This window comes from Doryrhamphus excisus, linkage group LG22 (assembly GCF_037039965.1).
Source record: "Doryrhamphus excisus strain RoL-2023G ecotype Guam linkage group LG22, RoL_Dexc_Guam_v1.1, whole genome shotgun sequence".
NCBI lineage: Eukaryota > Metazoa > Chordata > Actinopteri > Syngnathiformes > Syngnathidae > Doryrhamphus > Doryrhamphus excisus.
In genome coordinates, this window is record NC_136378.1 from 7,400,435 (window position 1) to 7,418,100 (window position 17,666).

General features: G+C 40.2%; 1 protein-coding gene and 1 long non-coding RNA gene across 4 annotated transcripts; one reads left to right on the forward strand and one right to left on the reverse strand.

Moving 5' to 3' along the window:
• Nucleotides 1-497: 497 nt before the first annotated feature.
• LOC131110204 (uncharacterized) lies at nt 498-6,573 on the reverse strand. Of its 3 annotated transcripts, none has more exons than XR_013625282.1 (3): nt 6,541-6,573; nt 5,810-5,972; nt 498-655 (listed from the first exon to the last, which is right to left on the reverse strand). It is a non-coding gene; the product is annotated as an uncharacterized LOC131110204 (long non-coding RNA). The 3 variants fall into 3 exon arrangements; XR_013625283.1 differs by lacking the exon at nt 498-655 and adding an exon at nt 5,409-5,654; XR_009120859.2 differs by lacking the exon at nt 498-655 and having other exon boundaries at nt 5,409-5,972.
• Nucleotides 6,574-8,782: 2,209 nt separating this feature from the next.
• On the forward strand, nt 8,783-17,383 carry zdhhc15b (zDHHC palmitoyltransferase 15b). The gene is made up of 11 exons (XM_058063048.2): nt 8,783-8,920; nt 9,263-9,289; nt 9,369-9,463; nt 10,021-10,141; nt 10,414-10,483; nt 12,522-12,554; nt 12,625-12,745; nt 12,829-12,961; nt 13,028-13,154; nt 13,357-13,472; nt 16,288-17,383. The coding sequence occupies exons 1-11, from the start codon at nt 8,803-8,805 to the stop codon at nt 16,329-16,331; spliced, it is 1,005 nt and encodes a 334-aa protein (XP_057919031.1). The 5' UTR covers nt 8,783-8,802; the 3' UTR covers nt 16,332-17,383.
• The last annotated feature ends 283 nt before the right edge of the window (nt 17,384-17,666 follow it).

Sequence of the window (17,666 nt, forward strand, 5' to 3'; positions counted from 1 at the left end):
CAGGCCACACAGCTAGGAGACCAGGGTTTGATTCCACCCTCGGTAATCTCTGTGTGGAGTTTGCATGTTCTCCCCGTGCATGCGTGGGTTTTTTTCCGGGTACTCCGGTTTTTCCTCCCACATTCCAAAAACATGCTGGGTTAATTGGCGACTCCAAATTGTCCATAGGTATGAATGTGAGTGTGAATGGTTGTTTGTCTATATGTGCCCTGTGATTGGCTGGTCACCAGTCCAGGGTGTACCCTGCCTAGGATAGGCTCCAGCACCCCCTGTAACCCTCGTGAGGATATGTGGTAGAAAATGAATGAATGGTTGTTTCTAGTCTTTACTAGTCTTTCAGTCTACACTTCAAAGACATGTAAGTGTTGGGTTCTTGGGGGTATGAGATGTGTTCCTTACAAGGTCCAGAAATGAAACAAAACATGTTCACCCTGTTTGTTTTGCTAACCCCATGGGCATGAAAAACTTTGTCAGTGGGCTTTGGATAAAAGAGAAACTTTTTGCAAGTGAGTTCCATCAGCAGTCTTTGAACTGTACCTTAATTCACCCCCATGTGTGGCTCTCTTTGCTCCAACATCTCCATCTGATGGCGCATCCATCCCTCACTGTGTTTGATTTATTCCACTCTCACAGTCACAGTCTTGACTTTTTGGCCCTGTGGATCAAATTGGAGAAATGGAAACATCCCTTAAGTACCTGCTCAGGAATGTCCTCTGCAAGGATAACGCCAGAACCTTTCCATGCAGAAATGGGAAAAATGGTCACTCAGACTTTTGCATTGACAAAAGGGAACGAAAAACCAAGCCATTACAGCCCTATTGAGAATTAGCATCCGACTTTGAAAAGAAAAAAAAACAGCTGGGATAGGCTCCAGCATGCCCGTGACCCTTATGACGATAAGGACAGATGCATTAATCTGATATGTGTAGGGTACATCAAAAGCCAATATTCATTACCAGTTGCAGTATATAATACTGTGTGCTGTATACAAAGAAATGTATACAGAACATCAATGGCTTGCAACTCGTTTGCCTGCAGGACCCATCATACCCGCTCAATGACAAATGACGACCCAATTCACCAATATTGGCTCATTCCTCCATGATAAATGCGGTTCAAAGCCGCTTGCAATCACTCGTCCCGTATTGCCCCGAGAATCCCAACTAGAATCCCAAATCTTGTGTATTCAGTTTGACAACTCGACACATGTAGGCTATGCCAATCAATGCCGGCGTGCTCAATCACTCCCTTATCAAACGTCGTTTGACTTATCTTGCATCTTTGTTTACATGTTTTGCCTAGCTGTCTCGTATTTGATCTAATTGTGGCTACTATTTTAGGCATTTTTTGTGTATTATTTCATGCCTAATAATGTTTAAAAACGTATTTGGAAGGTCGTCAGCAGGTTTTCTAGGCTCTAACTATGAAAATTGGTCTTTTCTGGTGTGTCTTTCAGTTACGCTACATGGACCAAAGACACGGACCAGTGTTAAAATGAGAACAAAATCATGCAGAAATAATTAATTGTAATGGTTTTATTTCATTTGAACATGCATCAGATTACAATTGAGTGCATCCCATAATCCGTTCACAGTTCCACATGTCCAAAAGGAGTAGGAAGAAGCAAAGCTTATTAAATCCTACCCGTCCATCTGGTACTTTTACAATCAGTAACTGTTATATTTGTTCACTTCCTACTTTCCTAATATAGTTTTTTTTTAATAATGTACCTTGTACTGAAGTATGAGGCGATATGACCATACAATGACATAACTTTTACAATCAGTAACTGTTACATTTGCTCACTTCCTGCTTTCCATAATACAGTTTAAAGTTTTTTTTTGTTTTTTTTTAATAATGATATGACCATCCAATAACATAATGGGTACCATAGTAAGTGTCAATATAGTGATATATATAGCACATCATGACTGGTTCAAGACTCTTCATCCTTGTATTTAGCAAACATCAACTGCTTGTATTGTTTCTTGAATTGGCTCATCGTTGTGCATTGTTTGAGGTCCTTACTCAATCCATTCCATAGTTTGATTCCACATACTGAAATGCTATGGCTAGCATAACGTAGTCCTAGCTTATAAGTGTTTCAAATGTAGTTCTTTCCTATTAATGATAAATAATAAAATCAAAAGATGTTTTGGAAGTGCTGTCTGTCTGCTCTCTTCCCTTTGTTTGTGTGACAGCGGCAGTTTTTAAGAGTATATTTTAGAAGGTTCAAGTCTAAGCTGGTAAATATTGCTGAATATAAAAATAGCCAGCAGGTGGCACTTCGGTTTGGAATAATTGTGTTACATCACATTAATTCATTCATTTTCTGCCGCTTATCCTCACGAGGGTCGCTGGAACCTATCCCAGCTTTCTTTGGGCGAGAGGCGGGGTACACCCTGGACTGGTGGCCAGCCAATCACAGGGTACATATAGACAAACAACCATTCACACTCACATTCATACCTATGGACAATTTGGAGTCACCAATTAACCTAGCATGTTTTTGGAATGTGGGAGGAAGCAGGAGTACCCGGAGAAAACCCACGCATGCACAGGGAGAACATGCAAACTCCACACAGAGATTGCCGCGGGTGGAATTGAACTCAGGTCTCCTAACTGTGACCACTCGTCCGCCGTGTAGCCAAGAAAAAAACAGAACAATATCATTAGCGGGAATCTATTTTTAAATAGTAAAGGGCACATAAACTTGTGAGTTATTGGTTATTGGGATTGAACTCGGGTCTCCTAGCTGTGAGGTCTGCGCGCTAACCACTCCAACACTGTGCAGCCTGTTTCGTCACATAATATGCCACAAAAGCTGCCCAATCAAATCCTCCCTTGCATATGTTCTTTACTGTTTAGCCAATACTGGTATGAATGCAAAGCAGAATAAAACAACGTCAGACCAAATAACGAATGCGGCCGAAGACCGATTGACACCAAATCAAACGAAAAGCTGTGTTTTCCAAAGCGAGTGCGTGACTCGTAATAAAGCGTCTTTATTATTAGACAGTGTAATTACTGTCCTGCACGTGGCATGGTCATGTCAATTACGGTGATTATTGAAGACACACAGGTCTCCACCCTTGCGCAGATTTATTTTCACACATGCTGGATGAGGTGTCTACAATTCCTCCTCCACCCTGTCATTGTTTGTTTTGCTGTTAAATATGATGAATATGTGCAGAAATATCGGGCCTTTTCTTGCTCCGAGACATGCCGCTCATTGCTGTATATACATGTTTGTGTCTCCTCTGAGCATATGAGTTATAAAATAGCATGCATTATTCTTTTTGAGTACAACAATACAAAATAATACCCGCAGGTTTACAGACAAACACATCACCTTCAACATATCATTGCAAAGCGCATGATGTGCTTTTCTGTTCAATTTCAAATGACGTGTTCTTTGAAGTCATGTTGCTCTGACCCTCTAATTAGTGCTGCGCTCATGTCTGATGTTCACGCACACTCACCTTTTGTCTGAATGAAGTCATGTGGGCAACCCAGAGCGTTTTGATGGCCTGGATGTGCACCAACGTCAATACGAATGCAGACTTTCCAATATGTGCTTCATATTGACTTCAAACAAATGCAGACATGATGAATTCCTCGTCCAGACACTGAAGCACGCGCGGAATGGAATGGAAATCCTATCACAATCAAATGCTGCATTTTGTGGCGCTGCAAAACACACAGACACAGGTACTGAAATGCTACGGCTTTTTAACGTAGTCCTAGCATATAAGTGTTTCAAATTCAGGGAAGAAGTACATTTGAAATACTTATATGCTAGGACTATGTTAAAAAGTCATAGCATTTCAGTATGTGGAATCAAACTATGGAATGGATTGCGTAAGGACCTCAAACAATGCACAACGATGAGCCAATTCAAGAAACAATACAAGCAGTTGATGTTTGCTAAATACAAGGATGAAGAGTCTTGAACCAGTCATGATGTGCTATATATATCACTATATTGACACTTACTATGGTACCCATTATGTTATTGGATGGTCATATCAGCTCGTAAAATAACCTCAAATCACCTTAAAAAAAATCAATAAATAAAAAAAAAAATTGAAAATCAATAAATAAAAAATAATAAAAAATATAAAAATAATAAAAAATAATAAAATAAAAAATAAAATAAAACAAAAAAATATATTAGGAAAGCAGGAAGTGAACAAATGTAACAGTTACTGATTGTAAAAGTACCAGATGGAGGGGTAGGATTTAATAAGCTTTGCTTCTTCCTACTCCTTTTGGACATGTGGAACTGTGAACTGATTATGGGATGCACTCAATTGTAATCTGATGCATGTTCAAATGAAATAAAACCATTAGCATTACCATTAGCATTACCATGGTCTTTAAGTGCACAAAACAACTAGAAGAGCCCACAATAGAGTGCAAACCTCTTTCTTAATTTGTACTATAAGATGGACAAAATTAGAGTAGTTACTCATTGAGTTACTTTTTAGAAAAACCCTCCATATATGTAATAGAATTTCGATTTAACTCAGGGGTGGGCAAACTTTTTGACTTGTGGGCCACATTGGGTTAAAACATTTGTCAAAGTGGGTGTCCATAAATAGGTGGTCATCAAACAACATACTTGCTCACGGTGCAACGAAACAAAAACAACACATCCACAGCAAGTTAACGCAGCCCATAAATCAACTACTGGCCAGAGTGTGCCCCCGGGCCACAGTTTTGCCCCATGACACCACAACAGTGATTGGGTGGAGGGGGCGCCAACCTTCCCTTTTCTGCTCTACGTCCATCTACAGGTACTACTACAAAGTCGGAGATAAACAACAACTAAAAACTGTTATTTCCAAATGCCCGCAAGGCATGTTGGGTAGTCCTACTTGCTATATTCAGTTAGTTAACATAGTGTTAACATAGTTATTTCTTTTTATCCACTAGTTTTAGCAGTTGTGTGTGTGGTGTCTTAATGTAAGCTGCTGTGTGATGACTATAGTTATTTCTCTTATGACAACGTAAGTCAGCCATGCCATATTGACGAGTTATTCTACATCCAGCAGCCCCCACGTAAATAGAGTTGCTGTAAACAAGCCTCCCTGTCACTTAGCAGCTTCACGATTGTCTTCATGGCTGCAGAGGAACTTGCATAAAATATAAAATAAAATAAAATACACTCTTTAAGTGCCACTTCATCCTCGAGGCGTGACCATGAGCTGCAGCTGGAGCCGCTTCTATTGGAAGTACTGATCCCACATGGTGGTATGTTGTAAACTGCAGTCTTTTTTGCGTGAACTCTGCCCATACAGGCTCTTCTGTCTCCTTTTTTTTACCGTGTGTTTATGTAGACTCCCACAGAGGTGGCATGGAATGCACCTCCATCGCACAGTTTCATCTGAGAGGAGGAGTCTGCCTCAACTTGCTGATATGTTTTATATGAACTTGGGGGCAAATGTTTTGATGAAAAGGCTGTTACTGTTTGGGTAGACACAATGGCTTTGTAGCGGAGGGGTTTTCTGCCATGCCAGGGGATGGATGGATGGATGGATGGATGGATGGATGGCCTCTCTCTGCCGCCACTGAGAGAGAAGCTGTCACCACCTTGCTTCGGCACGGCCGCTTGAAGTGCAATGCAGACGGCCGGAATGGGGTGGAGGGGCCTTGTTGCGCCATGCAAGGAAGAGCCAGTGACAGATGATATGTTGAAAGGGGAAAGGGTGTGTGTGTGTGTGTGTGTGTGTGTGTGTGTGTGTTGGTGTCACAGTAGGCCTAGATTGTGATGCAGGAGGGGAGGTCAGGATTGGGTGCAGCTCACCTCACACCCCTATCCCAGAGGTCTCTTTCATTACAAGGTGGGGGAGACTGGATTACATAAAACAGCCTGGATGGTTCCATTCTCCAAGATCTTTGCGCTCCCAGGACGACATGAAAGGAGGACCATGGAGTACCACGTCAGACAATGACGATATTCCATAAATCTTCAGAAAACAGAAAGAGTACAGGGACAAATTAGCATCTCTCTTGGGGATATGGAGGGAAATTACTAATATGATCGTCACACCCTTGCTTTTGTGTAGTCTCTTATTATGTCATCATGAATTATCTGTTTAACTCACTGGCCATGTTCTATTTTTTATTCATCAAATTGATGTTTTTGTGGTCATAAATGGCCACCATAAGTCCTTTTGATGCACTTTGCAACACAAAACATTACTCCCTGTCAAAACTTAAAAATATCTTTAGATTTTGTTTTTTTACGTTGGCCCCACTTTTTTTATCTACTCTGGACATAAATGTAGTTTTAGTGGGTTTCAACTGGTCAAAAGTGGACAAGATAGCATCAAGCTATCAGATGTACAATATGCACTGTATACATCTGTGTTCTTTTGACATATTTACAATAAGAAAGTCGAAATTATGAAATAAAAAGTCATAATTATGAGTCATAAAATTGTTAGTGTAGGCAAGGTGGGTAACCTTCTGAACAAGAATGCGACGCAGACAACTAATTACACAAACGACGAACATTTACAAAAGACTACCCACCCACAATTGTGTCGCCATTTTTGAAGAAGGCGGCATCTGTGGCACATGCGCAGTTTGTATCTCATAATTACGACTTTTCATTTCATAATTATTACTTTTTATGTCATTATTTTTTTACTTTTTACTGTCATAATTTCGATTTTCTTATCTCTCAATTTCGACTTTTTATTACATAATTAGGACTTTTTTTCAGTGGCGGAGACGGGCTTCCATATTAAACCGATATATACAGTGAAGAAAATAAGTATTTGAACACCCTGCTATTTTGCTATTTCTCCCACTTAGAAATCATGGAGGGGTCTGAAATTTTCATCGTAGGTGCATGTCCACTGTGAGAGAGATAAACTAAAAAGAAAAATCCAGAAATCACAATGCATGATTTTTTAACAATTTATTTGTGTGATACAGCTGCTAATAAGTATTTGAACACCTGAGAAAATGAATGTTAATATTTGGTACAGTAGCCTTTGTTTGCTATTACAGAGGTCAAACGTTTCCTGTAGTTTTTCACCAGGTTTGCACACACTGCAGGAGGGATCTTGGCCCACTCCTCCACACAGATCTTCTCTAGATCAGTCAGGTTTCTGGGCTGTCGCTGAGAAACACGGAGTTTGAGCTCCCTCCAAAGATTTTCGATTGGGTTCAGGTCTGGAGACTGGCTGGGCCATGCTAGAACCTTGATATGCTTCTTACGGAGCCACTCCTTGGTTTTCCTGGCTGTGTGCTTCGGGTCGTTGTCGTGTTGGAAGACCCAGCCACGACCCATCTTCAATGCTCTGACAGAGGGAAGGAGGTTGTTCCCCAAAATCTCACAATACACGGCCCCAGTCATCCTCTCTTTAATGCAGTGCACTCGTCCTGTCCCATGTGCAGAAAAACACCCCCAAAGCATGATGCTACCACCCCCATGCTTCACAGTAGGGATGGTGTTCTTCGGATTGTACTCTTCATTCTTCTTCCTCCAAACACGCTTATTGGAATTATGACCAAAAAGTTCTATTTTGGTCTCATCTGACCATAAAACTTTTTCCCATGACTCCTCTGTATCATCCAAATGGTCATATGCAAACTTAAGACGGGCCTTGACATGTGCTGGTTTAAGCAGGGGAACCTTTCGTGCCATGCATGATTTCACATCATGACGTCTTAGTGTATTACCTACAGTAACCTTGGAAACGGTGGTCCCAGCTCTTTTCAGGTCATTGACCAAGTCCTGTCGTGTAGTTCTGGGCTGATTCCTCACCTTTCTTAGAATCATTGAGACCCCACGAGGTGATATCTTGCATGGGGCTCCAGTCCGATTGAGATTGACCGTCATGTTTAGCTTCTTCCATTTTCTAATGAGAGCTCCAACAGTGGACCTTTTTTCACCAAGCTGCTTGGTAATTGCTCCGTAGCCCTTTCCAGCCTTGTGGAGGTGTACAATTTTGTCTCTGGTGTCTTTGGACAGCTCTTTGGTCTTCGCCATGTTACAAGTTAAAGTCTTACTGATTGTATGGGGTGGACAGGTGTCTTTATGCAGCTAACGACCTCAAACAGGTGCATCTGATTCAGGATGATACATGGAGTGTAGGTGGACTTCTAATGGGCAGACTAACAGGTCTTTCAGGGTCAGAATTCTAGATGATACACAGGTGTTCAAATACTTATTTGCAGCTGTATCACACAAATAAATTGTTAAAAAATCATGCATTGTGATTTCTGGATTTTTCTTTTTAGTTTATCTCTCTCACAGTGGACATGCACCTACGATGAAAATTTCAGACCCCTCCATGATTTCTAAGTGGGAGAAATAGCAAAATAGCAGGGTGTTCAAATACTTATTTTCTTCACTGTATTTTTTAGAGCCTTTAGTTGAAGAACAATCTGACAGCGGCCTCTGCTGGTGAGTCTGCCAAATTGCAAAAGCGGGTTTTTTTTAAAACCCCAAATACCGCTCCAGTTGTATGGAAAATAAAGCAGAGGAGGACAGAGTCCTAAATTATTGTACTCAATTAAAAGCAAAATAACTTTATTAAACTTCTGCACACCGGCCAAAAATTAGGGATAACTGCTATGGGGTGAAATTTCAGTACTATAACATTTCCCTTCTCTAAACGACGGAATGCGCATGCCCAACTGTTCAGTGAAAGTACATGAGTATAAATGTATATTCTGAGCTTCCCTAACAAGAGTGTGGCGAATCGGCCCACCGATGACGCTGTTAACAGGAAGCCCAGGGAGGCTAATCGAGCACAGAGAAGCGCCTCGTTTCGATGGAGTATGGCGCTCTCCAGAGGCTTGAGATGCTGCCAAAGGGTTTTCTCCTGGATACCTGTGCTTATTATCACCTCTGTTGTGTTATGGTCCTACTACGCTTACGTGTTTCAATTATGTCTGTGTAAGTATCTCAAATATGCATGTTTATCGTGGTTTTTGAAGGCTTGTTTCCCACTGCTACATCCGTGGACATGTACCGCAGTTTGCCGCACAGCAGTGTTACCACATTTAAATTACACAGCAGGAACTAGCAAAGTATGCGGAAGTGTTTGTTTTTTAATTCAGTTTTCTATGATAATTATTTACCTTTTGTAAAGCGGCACTGTGTTAAAGTGCTTTTGTTTACATGGATAAACGGTGCTCATTGTTATGCTTGTTCTGGCTAGTGTTGTTAGCTTGTACATGTATCAAATAAAACGCGTACAACTTGTTTAAATATGCTTTATTCTTCTTTCTTTTGTAGTCACACTGTCCAACACTTTGGAAAAAGGTGAGTTATCCACACGTTTATATTTTAAATAAAGGTGTGTGTGGTATATCAGTGTTAATCCTAATGGCTGTGTTTGCAGTGGCTTATTTGCTGGTGTTCCATGTGTGCTTTGGGATGTTTTCCTGGACCTACTGGAAGTCCATCTTTACACCTCCAGCGTCCCCATGCAAGAAGGTACAAGTGTCTTCAAAATAACGTCTGCGACGGTTAGGCAATAACTTTTGAAGGACTTTAGCTTAAAAAAATGGATAATTTTCCCCCTCTGATGCAGCCAACCAGGGGAGTACAATGACAAAAGTCATGAGGATGATCCAAAGTTTGTGATGGGAGTAAATTCACTCATCTAATTTGCATCATGACATCATGACCAGGCTGGGAAATGGTCAGATCCCTGTCTCCACGATACCTAACAAGCTCTGATCCACTTGTTATTGTCTTCCTCGCCTCTCACGCCAACATGAGTATCATCATCCTTTACAGCGGGATATTGAACATTACTTTCTATGAAACTCGAAGTATATTTCCTCAGCGCTGTGACTACTTCTGTTTTTTTTTTCTTACATTCCCGCACAATCCTGTGGGATGTCCCTGCCTGTGACCCAGAACACTCTTACCCCGGGATCACATTGAAATCCCCATTGTATGAGCACACTAGCTCTGTGCGTACAGTCGGAAGAATAGGATTTCACAATATGCTATGGCTAGGCTAACTGATGTGTTTGTGGGTCTAGTTTCAGCTGTCTTACTCCGACAAGCAAAGATACGAGATGGAGGAGAGGCCGGATGCACAGAAACAAATCCTGGTGGAGATTGCTAAGAAACTGCCCATCTACACCCGAGCTCAATCCGGAGGTAATTTGGTACCCCAAGAATCCACCCTAGAAAAAGAACGGTATATTAACATTGTTATGACATGATGAGACAGGGTAAGCTGCATATGTAATGAGATCCTCACCACTGAGGAAGCTCCATAAGCCGTAGTCCATCCCCTCGTAAAGCAACAAGTATGAGCTTATCAGGCAATGTCTCTTTCATTAGTGATGATAGCTAAGCAGGAAGTTAAGTGAAGCTCGCTCAGCTCGAATGTCCTGCACTCAGCCGCTCTTCCTCTTGTGTCTTTATAGCTATCCGGTTCTGTGACCGCTGCCAGGTGCTGAAGCCTGACCGCTGTCACCACTGCTCAGTCTGTGAAACGTAAGTCCTCCTTTCCTCTGCAGTATATTCAATTAGAGATTGACCAAGGCAAGGGTACAGTATATCAGCTGTGGCCATCATTAGAAGGTGATGTCCTGTCGACACCCCAGGGCAGAATACAGCGGAACATCTAAACTCAATACCATCCAAGACCATAGAGTTGGAAAACTGACATAAAATATACCCCAAAGTGATATGCGACGTCTTAATATTGTGCAAAAATAGTTGATTTATTTCACAAGTTCCATTCAGAGGTAATTGAAACACTTAGGAAGCCCAGACGTAGGCTACAATATTGAAACAACACAATATTTAAATCATTTCAGGGCTCTACATTAAAAAGAAAAGTGACTTGCCCATGGGGAATCCTTAAGGTGAGAACTACTTGCCCGAAAAAAAAGACTGCCATAATGATATCATCTAATTTTTGTAGCATCACATTAGAATCTCAAATAAAGATTAAATGATTATCATTTGCAAATAGCTGTTTCCCACCACAATAAGTGGCCACATTAGAAGTTACAGATGCTGTAGAAATGCTAAAATGCTAAAACCACTTGGCATTGAGAGACATCTTGAAGTAACCTCTTTTCTTGAGAAATGTCGGACTGTCCAGTCTCTACTTCCGCATCGAATTTGGAATCTAACACATACAACTGTATATTAAAAGCCGACATTTTCAAAAGACATTAAACATTTTTGCAGGAACCACAAAAGCTAAAGAAATACAGCTGAATAGGTGCAGATTCTGGAAGAACTAAAACACTTGCTCCACAACTTAATACAAAGGGCCAAAAAAATGAGCATAATAGGTCTTTTTTAGAGGGCTTTTAGAATTTCAAACAGATTTCATATGTTGAATCTACAAAAATATTCAGTTTAGTAAAATAGAGTCGTACCTTGTGGAAATGGACTTATTGTCTGGGTCTGGAACCAATTGACCGTGATAAACGAGGGACGCCTGTAATACACTTTTCTGCTGATAATAAAAAAAAAGCTCAGATGCAAAAGCTCAGGATATTGTCTTGGGTTGGTTTGAAAAAAAAAAAGTAAAAGTCGCATCCTTTTGATGTATTTATTTATTTTTAGTATGCAGCCTTTGCCTTGACACACAAGATTAATTAATATGAACCACAGATAGTGGTTTGTTCCGCAAAATATCAGAAAGGAGGAAACATGTCAACCACTGTTTTTTTAATTTATTTATTTTAATATCTGATGAATCTGATTTTTTAAAAAAATCAAAATTTTGCCTGTTTTATTCAGAAATAGAAGATTTGAACTGACTGAGCAAAGAAGTACACAAACAGATTGCTGCTTGAATATTCTAATAATAAAAAAGCAAAATGTTTGTCATGATCGTGTTCTTCGTTGATTAATCTGAAGCTTGTTCTTTCAGTTAATTAAGTGATCCGCAAACACTCACAGTCACTAACAGTGTTTGAACGTGAATTTGAGTGTGAATGGTTGTTTGTCTATATGCGCCCTGTGATTGGCAGGGCGTACCCCGCCTCTCGCACAAAGACAGCTGGGATAGGCTCCAGCACTCCTTGCGACCCTCATCAGAATAAGCGATAGAAAATGAATGAATGAGTGTAAAGGTGACTATAGGGGTGTTATGCTCTGTCTGGAGAGCTCTAATAACATAAAAAAAAACTATGTAGAAGGGAACAAATCCTAACAGGTTTTGTATCCTCTAACTATGAAAATATGGTCAGGTTTGGACCCAATTAACTAAGACTAAGTGTTAGAGTCTGCATCAGAGGCACTTTGTCTACGTATATGTGCCCTGTGATTGGCTGGCGACCAGTCCAGGGTGTACACAGCTTCTCGCCCAAAGGCCAGCTGGGATAGGCTCCAGCATACCCCTGCAACCCTAATGGGAATAAGCAGAATAGAAAATGAATGCATGAGTCCATTTTTTTTCCATTTCCCATGGAGAATAAAGGTTGACTCATGTCATGGGTGGGTTAAGCAAACAAAACCAAAATAAAAGTATATTTTCTTTGATGTAATAATAAGCCTTTGTGTTCTAAAGGTGTGTTTTGAAAATGGACCACCATTGCCCCTGGTAAGTTTTTTTTTTTCCTTTCATTTACCACACAAATGCTTTTTGAGCTCATATGGTGATGTTCTTTCAGGGTGAATAACTGCGTTGGGTTTTCCAACTACAAGTATTTCCTGCTCTTCCTCTCCTATTCCATGCTTTACTGCATATTCATCACAGCCACCGTCTTTCAGTATTTCATCAAATTCTGGGTGGTAAGTGTCATTTAAAAAAATGAGCACCGATGGCATGGATGCGATCCTGGTGTAACAGTTTCTCCTCTTTCTGTCTTTCCCAGGGAGACTTGCCAAACGGGCCTGCAAAGTTCCACGTCCTTTTCCTCATGTTTGTGGCGCTCATGTTCTTTGTCAGTCTCATGTTCCTCTTTGGTTACCACTGTTGGTTGGTGGCCAAAAACAGATCCACTTTAGGTTTGTCATAAAAGCAATCCAACGCAATGCTGAAAATGTGTGTAACATTCAACTCGCCCTTTCCAGAGGCCTTCTCCGCACCAGTTTTTGTCAACGGACCGGACCGGAATGGCTTTAATGTTGGAGTACGCAAAAATCTGCAGCAAGTATTCGGAAAAGACAGGAGATTATGGTTCCTTCCTGTTTTCACGGGGTGAGTTGAATGTGGAGACATGATTCCCCTAATGTGAACTCACAAGAAAGTAGTGTTTATTAATTGATTTGACTTTTTTTTTTTTTTTCCGAATGAGAAATCTTGTCACTCGAAAAAGACCTTGCGACATCCCGACTAATCAATGAAGATCCTGTGAGACATGTACCACGGCTTCTTAAACAAGCTTCTGTCATCTTTTCAGCCAAGGAAACGGCCATTACTTCCCGTTGCGGAATCGAGGAGAGTGTCAGAACCCCTTACTAGCCAACGAGGAGATGTGGGAGGAGTCAGATGACGTCTCAGAAGAAGGAAGCTGGGGTGAGTCACTTGTTCTCATTTCGAAAGAGTACACCATTCAGATGTCAAATGTCATTCAAAAATCATCCACTGACATTATGTCCATGTGTAAATACCTGGCAACACAAGTGAACACACCTCTTAGTCAACATAGTGTCAATATTTAGTATAGACCAGTGTTCTCAAACACGCAGCCCGCAGGCCAAATGTGGCCTGCAGGACACTAGTTTGCGGCCCGCGCAAGTTTGATATGGATGCTGTATGGTATCATGTACCCAGAAAAAAATATTACGTTTGATTAATGTTCATGTTAAATGTTAAATAACTGTTAATAGTTATCCTCCCTATCCGTGTGGAAGTGGTAAGTTTTTGGCTAATTAAGTTTAAAGGAAATAACTTGAAGGCTACCGTTTAGGTCGCTAGTTCTCTAGTTTGCGAGTTAGCATGTGTCTCAAGACCCTGCAGTTGCGCAATATGTTGTAAATAAAAAGAGTATAAATGTGACTATAGTCGTGTTTTGTCATGTCTACAGGGCTCTAATAATGCTTTGTTCATTTTAATCTGAAAAAAATCATTTGTCTACCCACCAACTATATGTGGTTTCTTAAGTTTTTATTATTTGCTGTTTTATTATTATTATTATATTTATTTATTACTGATTGATTGATTTTCTTTATTCTTGATTTGTTTATTTATTTTTCATCTTATTTTGTGCAGAAAAATAAAAATTAAGATATTTGAGAACAGTGGAATGTTTTATCAGAGCTTTTCTTGTAGAAAATCGGAACCAAAGCACTGAAAAAGTTTGTATATTTTTCTGTTTTTAATAAATGCTTTTTTTTTTGGAAAACCTGATGCGGCCCAGTCTCATCCAGACCCTAGCACACTAGCATCAATCTTGTTTATGTCTTAAATGGCTTATTTTCTCTGAAAATATCTACTATATTGGTATATATATATATATATATGAGTGTAAAGGTGACTATAGGGGTGTTATTCTCTGTCTGGAGAGCTCTAATAAGAGCTTAATATGGAGAGCTCTAAAACTATGTAGAAGGTCCCTAACAGGTTTTGTATGCTCTAACTATGAAAATATGGTCAGCTGTTCAATTCCACCCTCGGCCATCTCTGTGTGGAGTTTGCATATTTTCTAGCTGTTTATTTCATAGAGACACAACGCTCCTTCATATGCTTTCATAGCTTTATTATGAATCATTGTTTCAGGCTGGTAGAGGGGAAGAATAAATAATATATAATAAATATTTAATTTTATTTTATTCATTTATTAAAGAATACATAATTTTCAAAAATAATGACCCGCTAAACACTCATGCCGCCCCTGTCTCCGCTCTTTCACAGTTAAACACAGTCATTTTTTATGACAGAAATATAAAAAACATTGTATGATAAAGCCTATCTAACCATTAAGAAGTCACATTAAGAATCATATCATAATACATACTATATGGGTCAGTCTCCTGAAAAAGGTACCAAAACTACTATTAATACTATAAATGCTTTATGCTCCAAAATTGTGACATACAGTATATTGGTAAGTGGTAAATTGGGGGGGGGCAGACTATATATTTTATACAAATTTGGGCACCCCAACCAAAAAATGACATCAATTTTAGTAGATCCTCCTTTTGCAGAAATAACAGCCTTTAAATCAGGGGTGGGCAAACATTTTGACTCGCATTGATTAACGGGGGGGAGGGCAGACTATATAAAAAGAAAGATTTGACATAACCACATTGGCGCTACTTGGAATTGTTTCTTTCCTTACCGTTTTCGACAAGCAGACACAGACTGAAGAACAATAAACATTTTCAGGAATGGTGAATGATGAACAGAAAGGTGGTTAGCTAACGCTAAGTAGTTTTTGTCAACAAACTGAGCAAAAACCGGATTCAACAAGAGCTGCTTTTGTGAGCCACATACGGCGGGTAATACAAAAAAAAAAGCAGTTACTCACCAACTCCGGGGGTGTGTCAGTGCAGGTCCCTGAACACCCATGAAATCAACTCCAAAAAATGACACTGCCTGGTAGTAGTCCTAAACACATGTGGTAGTCAGGGTTAAAAAATCAACTCTATCAGCCTGATGCAGCACCAGCAAACCCCAGGTTCATCCGCGACTATCACATTTCTTTAAAATAGTTTAATTGCATACATTTGGTGCTTGTAAAACCATGTTTTACTTGCGCATATGTCATCATTGCGACCCCTACAACTGCGGATGACCTTTCAGCAACCCCGAAGCACAGATATGATGACAACATGATCTCATGATCACATGATGTCCTCCCAAGTTAAGATCATGTTCTGCTGTTAGAATTGGTTAGAATACAGACAATTTTGAAATAACTGTACTACTATAAATAATTTTTGTTGCTTTTAAATATGATTTTTTTCCCTTAGCCTTAGTGTTATTTCCGAATGTAATGTCTTTCTATGGCATCAATTGCAATGATTTGGTCTGGCTGTGTGGACATATGCAACATCCTTTCACCAACACTGCCCTCTGGTGGACACTTGTGAACCAACGAAAAGCAATGGCTGATTTATATTCATTCATTCATTCATTTTCTACCGCTTATCCTCACGAGGGTCGCATTCATACCTATGGACAATTTGGAGTCGCTAATTAACCTAGCATGTTTTTTTGGAATGTGGGAGGAAACCGGAGTACCCACGCATGCACGGGGAGAACATGCAAACTCCACACAGAGATGCCCGAGGGTGGAATTGAACCCTGGTGTCCTAGCTGTGAGGTCTGCGTGCTAACCACTCGACTGCCATGCAACCTGATTTATATTCTCTCTCTCCAATTTCAGTTGAGGATCCAGACCCCTCCGTTACCATAGAGATGGAGGGATAGAACGTTTGTATGAGAACCGTCATTGGTGCACATTTGAAGGAGGGATGTTGTCCTCCAACTCTGACATGGACCAAACCTAAGGATTGCGTGTGGATGGTCTTTTCCCTTCTTCCAAAGACAAAGCAATGGTGGACAGCCATCTTTGTCCCGTCATCACACGATGGTGATCCTTGGACCGTGTGTACATATCCTTTTGGGGGGGGCAAGTGTTGCTCCAACGTGTCCTGCGTTGCACCTCACAGCTCACTTACCTTCAGGATGATGCTTCGTGGGTTTGACTGCACGCTAAGTCTTGTCTTATTTACCCGACTTAACCTCCGCCTTACATATATGTTGTTTTTGAATGTATGCGTCCAGCACCCTGCTTCCTACTACATTTCCTACTAGCTGTTTATTTCATAGAGACACAACACTCCTTCATATGCTTTCATAGCTTTATTATGAATCATTGTTTCAGGCGGGTAAAGGGGAAGAATCTAAATCATTTTCAAAAATAATGACAATAAGCATAAGAAGTCACATTAAGAATCATATCATAATACATATATGGGTCAGTCTCCTGAAAAAGGTACCAAAAGCTATATTATATCCCATTTTCATATTAAATATGTCAATAATCATACTATAAATGCTTTATGCTCAAAAACGGTGACATACAGTATCTTTAGTAGATCCTCCTTTTGTTTATTTTTATTTATCCTCATTTTATCGAAATTTGGGCACCCCAACCAAAAAAATGACATCAATTTTAGTACATCCTCCTTTTGCAGAAATAACAGCCTCTAAATCAGGGGTGGGCAAACATTTTGACTCGCGGTCTGCATTGATTAACGGGGGTGGGGGGGCAGATTATATATTTTATAGAAATTTGGGCACCCCAACCAAAAAAAATGACATCAATTTTAGTAGGGGCAGACTATATATTCTATGCAAATTTGGGCACCCCAACCAAAAAAAGACATCAATTTTAGTAGATCCTCCTTTTGCAGAAATAACAGCCTCTAAATCAGGGGTGGGCAAACAATTTGACTCGCGGGCTGCATTGATTAATGGGGGGGAGGGGGCTATATATTTTAGAAAAATTTGGGCACCCCAACCAAAAAATGACATCAATTTTAGTAGATCCTCCTTTTGCAGAAATAACAGCCTCTAAATCAGGGGTGGGCAAACAATTTGACTCGCGGGCTGCATTGATTAACAGGGGGGGCAGACTATATATTTTATAGAAATTTGGGCACCCCAACCAAAAAAATGACATCAATTTTAGTAGATCCTCCTTTTGCAGAAATAACAGCCTCCAAATCAGGGGTGGGCAAATATTTTGACTCGCGGGCT

Bases quoted from the DNA above. Each gene is read 5' to 3' on its own strand.
- zdhhc15b (XM_058063048.2), top strand. From the start codon at position 8,803: ATGGCGCTCTCCAGAGGCTTGAGATGCTGCCAAAGGGTTTTCTCCTGG. The intron at 10,142-10,413 runs GTAATTTGGTAC...GTGTCTTTATAG, and splicing joins CACCCGAGCTCAATCCGGAG to CTATCCGGTTCTGTGACCGC. The intron at 12,555-12,624 runs GTAAGTTTTTTT...ATGTTCTTTCAG, and splicing joins ATGGACCACCATTGCCCCTG to GGTGAATAACTGCGTTGGGT.